Here is a 10,725-nt window from a genome sequence, read left to right on the forward strand (position 1 = left end):
AAAAAAAAAAAAAAAAAAAAAAAAAAAAAAGAAAGAAAGAAAAAAATATATAATTCACACTGTACACAAAGTAGTCTTGTTTTCTGGATGGATTTATATTGTCATATTGCATCTGTGGGGTAAACTAATATATTCTGGAATTTAATTATGGAAATTAAATGTGAACCTAGACAAAGCCTGTAATTTTGGTTCAAATTTGTGAACAGGAATCAAAATGAATTTGGCAGAAACCACTATTCTTTGTATGGAGTACCTACTGTTCTCACAACTTGATATCAGATGACTGACTAAACACATACTTCAGCTGGCCATAAATGTGGGCATTTGAATTCAATTCACTTGCTTTACTGAACAAAAGAAAACTCAGTATAAGAGTGAGTAAAGTTTAGGTCACACAATAAAATTAAATAAGAGCATTATGATCACCTTGGTACCAGGTGATACATACAAAAGTTACTTTTAAAAAGCAAAATTTAAATTATTTTCAAAGAACACACAATGAATTGAATACTTGTGTCCTTGGCAAAGTTTGTATATTGAAATACTAATTCCCAACATGATGGTTTTAGGAGGAGGTGCCTTTGGGAGGTGATTAGGTCATGAGGGTGGAGCCTCAATCACTGTGATTTGGCACCCCTATAAAAGGGATCCCAGAGAGCTCTCTTGCCCTCTTTCACCATGTGAGGATAAAACAAGAAGTTGGGAGTAGGTGACTGAGAATGGGGTCCTCACAACAATCAGACCATGCTGGCACTCTGATCTCTGACTTCCAGCCTCCAGAACAGTGAAATCAATGTCTGTTGTTTATAAGCTACTCAGCATGTGGTGCTTTCTTATAGCAACCCCAACTATAACAAACTCTTAAGAACTCGTTATTTCAATGAGAATAAGAGTGTGTAAAGGGCTTATTTTGGTACATCTCTAGCTAGTCCTTCTCATGAATATTCCTTTTTTGTTTTGTTTTGTTTTTGCCTTTGATCCAAAGACTTTGGGAAAATTCAACCATCAAAACTAAGTTTGGCCAGTCACGGTGGCTCATGTCTATAATCCCAGCACTCTGGCAGGCTGAGACAGGTGGATCACCTGAGGTCAGAAGTTCAAGATCAGCCTGGCTAACATGGAGAAACCCCATCTTCACTAAAAATACAAAAATTAGCCAGGTGTGGTGGTGAGAATCTGTAATCCCAGCTACTTGGGGGGCTGAGGCAGGAGAATCGCCTGAACCTAGGAGGCAGAGGCTGCAGTAAGCTGAGAATGCACCTCTGCACTCCAGCCTGGGTGACAGAGCAAGGCTCTGTCTCAAAAAACAAAACAAAACAGAAACTACTAAGCTTTCCAAGTACATGTTATCACATGGGTTATCTATAGAAAGAAAGCAAACATAAAACTCATATGAACTCAGAAATCTCAACACAAAACAACAACAAAAGGATAAAGAAGAAAAACATACAACCTGGCAATCTGACATTCCCTATACATGTCAAGTAGTAAGTATATTTACGTTCTTAAACATATAATTTGGTGGTTATAATTTACTAAAGATGTCAACTAACATTTATGTACTACAAGGTAAAATTACAAAAACATGCCTGAGAATAACAACTTTGGGATAGTGGTTACTTCCTTGGAGGGAGAGAGAATTGGTGTGGCATTAAGTGCAATGGTAACTTTTTTTTATTAAAAAATATATGAAGCACACAAAAAGTATTACACTCTCTAAGGGAGTTCTCCCTTCCCCTTGAGAGCATCTGGGACTCTGGAGCTTCTTGTTTCACTTAGCCCTGCTTGCAGTGACTTTCCATTTTCTGATCCCCAACCCTCACAGTGGCACTCAGCCAGCAAGCAGACAGTGGGGTTTATAAAGCAGTACAGCATAACTGTTAATAGCATAGGCCAGGCATCAGGCAGACAGGTTTTTATATATCTCAGCCTCACCACTCACTAGCTATGAGACTTAAGTAAATTATTTAACTGAGACAACAAGAACAACATCTGGTTTAATCTAAAATTAGAGTCAGAACAAACTTAAGAGAAGGACCTGGGTATGAAACAAAAAGAAAAGACAATCTTTTCTCAAACAAAAGGAAAAACATTTTACTGGTTTGATCTGAAAATTAAAAGAAATTCCAAATAATCTAAAAAGTGTAAAGAAATTAATGATCACCCATAATCCTAAAAATAATTACTATTATCATTAACAGCAATTCTTTCCCAATTCTACAAGGGAAAAAGAATATATTAAAAGCAACATCATTAACAGTCATTTATAAATATATGCATATGTGTGTGTTTGTAACACACAGAAAAGTCATACAGAGAAGGCTGACATACCCTAGACCATGGAGATAAGCATGATCTTTTTTTTTTTTTTGACAAGGCTTCACCGTCGCCCAGACTTGAGTTCAGTAGTACAATCACAGCTCACTACAGCCTTGACCTCTCAAGGCTCATGTGATCTTCCCACCTCAGCCTCCAAAGCAGCTGAAACTACAAGGGTGTGCTACCACACCTGGCTAATTTTTGTTTTTTTTGTAGAAATGGAGTCTTGTTGTGTTGCTTAGGCTGGTCTCAAACTCCTGAGCTCAAGCAATCCTCCCACCTCGGTCTCCCAAGGTGCTGGGATTACAAGCATGTGCCACCGTACCTGGCCAGTTTTGACATTTGTTATTAAAAAACAACAAAGTTATGTGACAGAGACTCATAAAGCTAAAAATATGTGCCATTTGGTCCTTTATAGAAAATGTTTGCTCAATATAAAGAGACATAAAACACTTGGGAAGAGGCATACAATTTTAAGTTTCATTTTCTATATAATATTCTTCAGAATTATTTTATCCTTTTTGTTTTACAAGAAGTAGTCATTGCTTTTTTAAAATATGCCTAATTTTGATTTTTAATTTTAAAAAATCACAAAAAGAAAGCCATTTTAAAAAGTAAAAACGGAACCAGGGGTACACTTGAACCAATGACACTGGACTAAAGTAGTCTCTTTCTATGCAGGGGAGGAAGCCTCTTTAACACCCAATAAGGGAAACGCCAAAAGACTCTCAGCCCTTGCTTTGGACGCCACATTTCCCCCTGCACCCATATAGACAACCTTTCGTTTCTCAGCTTCAGTACTAATGTTCACGTTTGGTGGTGGAGACTGGAGGGGTGACAGGGCACAGGGGCAGGAGGGTACCTGGAGATTGTCTCTGAATTTCGAGTTAAATATATAACATTTGAGAAAGGTAGTTTTTAAGCAAGACATCAGAATCAACTAGCATATTACCCAAAGCGACCATGTTATCTCATTAAGCTAAGAGCACTATGACTTTCTTACTCAACCTCTCCACCATTTGCTGGGACTCTTGCCAGGAAGAAGAGGCCAATGTGTCTTAGATCTACTCCAGGATATTGCCAGTAATGCTGCCAATACACTATGTAGCTAGCATACACATTAGCACTGCTCCATCATCAACTCTCTCTCTCTCTCTCAACTATCTAAGACCACAATGGGCTCCTGGGACACTTATAAAAAGGCAGGAGGCAAATGCTTCTTCCGTTTTGCTCAGGAAAAGATCTAGTTTCTTTTCTCTTTGTTCCCCTGTGACATGAAGTGCACAGAAGTTCATTTTGAAACCTGTGCTCCTAAGTTAACAATGTGAAAACCATATAGTAAACCGCATTCCACTCCACTTACATAGGATGTTTTGGATTCTGCATCCCAACAGTCGCAGGCGTAATGAGCCATCTCATTCTCCATGTGCTGCCGGAAACGGAGTTTATCTGGAGATATTCCAACCTTCGTGAGGTAGAGGTAGATGCGGCCGATGAAATAGCCTAATACTGTGTTATTAATCACTCCCTAAATCAATCAACCAGTAAGCAAGGAAACATGGAGGAAGAAAAGAAAACATACATTAATACTCTTGAAGGCCAAGGTACCATTTTCTATTGACTCATTCTACTGAAAAATATTTGAAATCTAAGGTAAACTATTTTATCTTGCTTTTGAAACAATTTTAAATACTCAGAATGAGATCTCGGTTATTTTTAAATGGGTTAATGTCAAGAAGAGGATAATGGAGTTATTCAAAATCTGTCCAACATACTTACTGGGTCAGCAAAAATTCAGCCCAATATCCCATACCTTCTAAATCTACAGTACTAAAAACAATATTCATAATGACACTGAAGACTGGCAAAGACATTCCCGTCTGAATTAACCAAAGTAATGAGACATGTTGAGGGGATTTTAATGTATCCTTATCCACTGAAATTTGTGAACCCCATAGAGTACACGTAATCATTTTCATATTTGGAAAGACCTTAGAAAACATCTAGCCCCCTCTCCACACACTGCCGGGGTCTTCTCTGCAAAGTGGCTGACAAGCTACTGTCCAACCTTGCTGGGAGTATTTTCAGGGTCAGGAAGCTTACTGTTCCCCAAGGCAACCCATTCCACTACTGGACAGCAGCTACTGTTGGCAAGTTTTCATATACTCACTTCTCCAGGCAAATATTTACAAAGTGTTTATATGCAAGGCCTTATTCCACTGCTATGGGTAATACAGAAGAGTCTGAAACCCAGAGGCCTTGCTTTCTTTGAGTCCAATTCTGTCTCCCCCAAAATAGTACATACTGTTGAGTCATATTGGTGAGGCACAATGTAAACCAAGATCTATTTTCCAAGTGCTCTGCTAAATATTTTTTCATGTTAGCCCCAAGGCCCACAAATTGAGATGTTTAGGTGATATATAATAATACTATATAATAAAGTCTGTACAAAACCAAGTACTGTATAAAAAGCAAATGACTGACAAACTAAAATATATTGTCACCCAGAACACACAGAATTTGCTAATTGCTGCAACCACTGAACAGGTACAATCTAAATTAAATTACTTCCAGAATCTTACCTGTTCAACAGCATCTCCCAGGCGCATTTTCCGAGCAGACTGTCCGCTGACCTGAGCTTTTGCTGAATACAAATAAAGGTGAAGGTCTGCCACATTCTGAAATTTGGGGTGGTCTTTCTCACTGGGATCTACAAAGTGCTCAATTTCTGCCATTGTGAATTCTCTGAAAGCAAAAACGTAAGTGAGAAATCCACATGTTTAACTCTAAATAAGCCCCCTAATTTCAACTGCATTCTACAGTGATAAAGACCCCATACTATAGTAATCTTTTTCACTAAGCAGAAAGTTGGCTTCCTAAGGAAATGGCCAAAAAAGTGTTGAATTAAATTTGTCTGAGTAGTTGTTATTTTTTTTTTTTTGATGCATTACATTTCTACAAATTTAAGGAGTACATGTGACAGTTATTTTTAAACTAATGAAAACTGTATTACTATTTAAAATAAACACAATCTAACTTCTCTGAAGTATGAATTCCTTCCCTCCAGCTATATCCAAAAAGATTATTACTTTTAACTGAAAACAACTTTTTAAAGGGAGATTAATATAGTTTTTAAATGAGAAAAACATAAGCAAATAGCACATGCAAAATAGGAAATAAGATATTGATTAGTGACATCCAGTTAAAATAGTTTTCCTTAAAGTATTAGCAAGTCAAGTATATACTAAGTAAAGTTCTTCATACTGACTTTTCAAAGAATGGGAAATTAAAAGCGAAATGAAATGGCTCTTTAGCTTTTACAGCTGTTTAATTTCTTCTTTTTTGTTGCTACGAACAAGTAAATGACTGATAATGGCATCATACAGCTGGTTTCTTTGGAGTAAGAGCATCTTAAAGTGTTACTCAAGGCAAAGGACATAAGGCATGAATTGAACAAGCTAACATCAAACTAATTACCTAACGATGAAATGCACATAGTAATGGTTTCCCAAAGAGATTTCTCTGAATGCAATTTAGAAGCTATTGGCAGGGAAAGTTTTCAAATTAATTTTATGGGTCAAAATCAATCTCTCTTCTTTCAAAAAAACCACATTTTCTGGTGTACTTCCATGATTACCTCAGATGTTTTATAAGTAATGTAAAATTGCTTAAATGGATCCTAAAAATACATGAAATACACTGCAAAAGAGGTGTAATTAAAAATTTTTATTGTTTAATAGTGTCACTTATTTGGTCCTGTAGCACGTATGTTTTCGTTGTCTTTCAACAACTAGGAAACATTTTCTGCGCCCACATATATGTTAGAGAAGCAAACATGGTGTTTGTCCTCGCATAGCTTATCACTGGGCTGACAGCAACTGAACATCTACAATGCGGGACAGGGTAAATTAAGGGCCCTGCCTAGAATACCCAAAAAGCTGCTGCCAAAGTCTTTCCATCTGTTCTCTGACAAATCTCAGCACAATGATTATAGTTAATGATTCACTGTATACCTGAAATCCGCTCAAAGAGTAGATCTTAAGTATTCTCGTCACTATATATACAAAAAAAAAGTAACTATGTGAGGTGATAATTATGTTACTTAGCTTGACTGTGGTCATCATTTCACAATGTATAAGCATATCAAAGCACCCTGCTGTGTAACTTGAAATCATACAAAATTTACTCATCAATGTCAGCTCATACAAGGAGGCGGGAATCATCAGAATTCTGAGTAACTGTATCTGAGTTCAGAGACTGTACCTGAAACTGTAGAGAACTAAAATACACACAGGCTAGGAAGGCAGACAAGTCAATCAAAATAAAATAAAATTTTAGAAAATCTTCATATGAACAATCTAAAACCCCTAAACTAACAAAAGTAAATATAGCTATGCAAAGATTAATTACTGGAGAACTCTGCCATCAAGAAGAATCAGAACACTAAATAAGCCAACCCTAGCCCTACTATGGAACAAAAGCCAGGAGGATGTTGACTCATGAAAGAATTAGTGTACTTCTTGCAAGGGACATAACAAAACTAGCCAGAATTCAGACAGGACACTCTGAAGTGAAAATGACCAAGGAATACACTGTTGAGAAGCCCCAGAGCCTTTCTACCAGTTAACTCCTGGAATCACTCCCCAGTTCCAAGCTGGTTTCCCTACTTGCCACTTTTTCACTGCACAGGCCCCAGACACTGCCTTACATCTCAGGCCTTCTCAACACTCTTCCCATAACTACTCTGTGTAAACCCTCGTCATAACACTAGCTCTAGACAAGGTCAGTCTTACACAGCTTCCTCAATTTGGGAAAGCACGCTTGCTAGGTACTGTTGAAACTGGCAAAACCAAACCAAAACAAACAAACAAAAACACTCAGACACTGGGAAATAAAACAAAGACTCAAATCTGACAAATTTTTCATTGCTATCATACCTGGCTAAAGTTTCTGATGACCTCCTCTTTTTACATGAAAGCCCAGAGGGCTCCTTCCCCTGACTTTCTCTAAGTTGTGCACATTCTTTCCTCAGTAAGTCTCTCCTTCCTAAACCATAAGCCTGAAGGGCCTAGAGACACAGTTTGCTCAGAACGTAGGCATCTTCGTAGGCATCTTCTCACGGACAGCATCATGGGGACAAGATGAGGCAGGTGCTCTGGATGCTTTGATCCAGAGTCAGTGACCGGGCTATGTTATCACTGGAGTCTGTAATTACAGTGAGTAAGAAGAGAAAACAGGAAATGTGTGGGTGTTGCGGCTGGGAAAACACTTTGGGGCCTTCAAAACTTATGTTTAGCTACACCTCATATTTTTATACGGAATGTATAAGATGATACCAGGAATAAAATGTATAGAAATCACAAAAAGCTTAAGTCATAAACAGCTAAGTCATAATAAATTTCTAAAGAAATGTGGAACTCACCAGCCCCAATATGCCTTCCCACACATCCCTGGATATATCAGAGAAAAGTAGGCTAGTTGAATAGAGGCAAGTGAGTGAACACGAGTGATGAGGGTAAGCTTGTTAGCTGGCCTTTCTGTCACATAGGCACCCCCAAATACCTGGATGGAGGCTGTGTCCAGAACACCAATTGGTTACTGACACATCCTCACCCCAACTTCAGCAATATTGTCTGGACACCTAGAACGATCCTTCTGCTATAACTATCAACCTATCCCCACCCAACCCCACCCCCCACTTTTTTTTTTTTTTTTTAGACGGAGTTTCACTCCTGTTACCTAGGCTGGAGTGCAATGGCGCGATCTCAGCTCACCGCAACCTGTCTCCTGGGTTCAAGCAATTCTCCTGCCTCAGCCTCCCGAGTAGCTGGGACTACAGGCGTGCGCCACCATGCCCAGCTAATTTTTGTATTTTTAGTAGAGACGGGGTTTCACCATGTTGACAAGGATGGTCTCGATCTCTTGACCTCGTGATCCACCCGTCTCGGCCTCCCAAAGTGCTGGGGTTATAGGCGTGAGCCACCGCGCCTGGCCACCCCACACTTTTATACACATTAACCATTGCCAGTACTGCCTTGGTTTAGACAATCAAGATATTACCAACCTCAAAATATATGATGAACAAGGAAAAAATGTAATTTTGGAACAGGTGAGACTCTTAAAATATTTTCCACCCTCCTTCCTTTCCCTTCAAGTTCACTTTTGTCACTCCAAACTGCCTGTCATCCTGGAGATTACATTTAGAGATTACAAATGTAAAACATGATTTTTGGAGATGACAAAAATAAATTCATAATCAGGATTATGAAGCAGAAGTATTTCAAAACAGCAAGCTTTCATTTCCAATTCAATGCCAATGTCATTAACTAATTGTAAGAGTAACCTGTGCAGTACCTGACTCTGATCAGTCCAGATCGAGGGGAGATCTCATTTCTAAAAGAATTTCCAATCTGAGCAGCAGCAAAAGGCAACTTTCCTTGGTTGAATTCCAATAGCCGTTTGAAATTCAAGAAAATCCCCTGTGCAGTTTCTGGTCTCAGGTACCTATAAATTTAAGTAAATCAGTCTGTTACAAAGAAAGAAATTATGTTTTCCAACAATCCTGAAATTCTAGATACAAATCCTAAAAGTCCTAAATATATCATTTTCACAACAAAGCTGTATAGGCCCTAAAATGAAGTTTTAGAAATAGAATTTCTTAACTTTAAAATTTTAAAATTATTTTTCTTGGTAGCAAACATTTTCAGAGCAAGGATTAGAAAATGTATTAAGTAATTAGTACGGCAATACTACTGTTGGCAATGCCATTTCATTTAATTATACCAGTGAGTCAAAACCCTACTTCTCAAAAAGCAGAAATAAAAATAAATAAAAACACCACCTCTGCCCCATACAGTGCCCCCTACACCCCTGATGTCTTCTAAGTCATCATTTACATGGAAGCAGACATCAATTTTAGATCCTTTGGAAAATTATACTCATGCCTACGTATAGCCCTGTTAACCCACTCATTAAAATTTAATTGAGGGGCTAGAAAGAAATCAGTATAGGCTCACATTTAACATCAGCACTCACTTATTACTAACAATCACCTCACCAAGCCAGGTAATTTTTAGCGTTTTTCATATCATTTTATTCTCTGCAGTATTTTATATTTTCAACCAGAGGCTTCTGCATTTCTCTGTATTTTAAAGATATAGTCAAGCAAATATACTGTTATAGCCACTGCTCTCTCAATTGCCTAGGAAATATTCTGTGTAAAACACCCACAAAGGAAGTGCTCCCAATGGCCTACTTCAAAATAAATATTGTACTAAAATAACTTTAAAACCAAGGGGGTAAAAACCCTAAAACTGTATCTTCTTCTCACTTAACAGACCAAATCTTAATTTTTATGGTCCTTTCCGGATTTCATCCAATTGTAAGTAAAGTTTATATGCATATTTATGGTTAGTATGTATAAAATTATATATTACTTATTTTATACTTTTCAATTTTCTAAATAATAGCACAAATTTCTCACATTTAAAAGTGGCAGAATATTATATTAAACTAATCCACTTTACCATAATTGTTTTAACCACTCTCAAATTACTGAATAGGTTATTTCTACTTTTAATTTATATATTTCTTGTAAGTATAGCTTCCTTTCCTTCTGAATTATTTCCTTAGATAAATTCCCAGAAATGGAATGTCTAGGTCACAGGTTATGTCTCGTTTTATGACTCTCTGTACATACGGCCAAAATGAAAGGCTTGCCATTGGCCTCTTTCCATGAAATATTCTGTATCAACCTGATATCTCATTAGAATAATTAATTGTGACACATTTTGTCACAATTAATTTTTCTTATTCTTCGGTCTCTTCTCCGGGAAACACGATCTATCTAGCTCATATAGCAAAAACCTACTCTCTTGCCCTACCATAAGAAAAATATCTAGGCCAGGTGCAGTGGCTCACGTCTGTAATCCCAACGCTTTGGGAGGCCAAGGGGGCAGATCATGAGGTCAAGAGATTGAGACCATCCTGGCCAACATGGTAAAACCCTGTCTCTACTAAAACTACAAAAATTAGCTGAAGGATACTTTAGAAACCATTTAGTTTAGTATGACACTGTCCAACAGAACTTTATGCAGTAATGGAAATGTTCTGTAATCTGTGTCGTCCAGTATGGTTAGATACCAGCCACATTTGGCTCTTGAGACTGAAAATAGGTCCAGTTCTTCTGAGGCACTGAATTTTAAAATTTATCTCATCTTAATTAATTGCAATTTAAATAGACTAGTGGTCTACCATATTGGGCAGCATAGGTATAGTCTGTTGATTTTAAAAATGTGATTTTCAATGGCTTTCAAACACATTCTTCAACTGTCTCTTCTGCCCTATACAGCTATAACTAGAAAATATAGTGATCAGAGATTTTATTTTATGGCAAAAAAAAAAAAT

General features: G+C 37.5%; 1 protein-coding gene across 1 annotated transcript in view; it reads right to left on the minus strand.

The window, feature by feature from the left end:
- The window catches only part of GARS1 (glycyl-tRNA synthetase 1), a 39,740-nt gene that overhangs the window by 12,518 nt on the left and 16,497 nt on the right, over nucleotides 1-10,725 (minus strand). Inside the window, exons 8-10 of the mRNA XM_032286883.1 lie at nucleotides 8,674-8,823; nucleotides 4,902-5,064; nucleotides 3,683-3,847 (exon numbers count right to left, since the gene is read on the minus strand). Coding sequence (XP_032142774.1) covers nucleotides 3,683-3,847; nucleotides 4,902-5,064; nucleotides 8,674-8,823 — 478 coding nt within the window. The remainder of the gene's footprint in view (nucleotides 1-3,682; nucleotides 3,848-4,901; nucleotides 5,065-8,673; nucleotides 8,824-10,725) is intronic.

The sequence above is a fragment of the Sapajus apella genome, unplaced genomic scaffold (assembly GCF_009761245.1).
Source record: "Sapajus apella isolate SASKATOON/1434 unplaced genomic scaffold, GSC_monkey_1.0 scaffold19, whole genome shotgun sequence".
NCBI classification, from domain to species: Eukaryota; Metazoa; Chordata; class Mammalia; order Primates; family Cebidae; genus Sapajus; species Sapajus apella.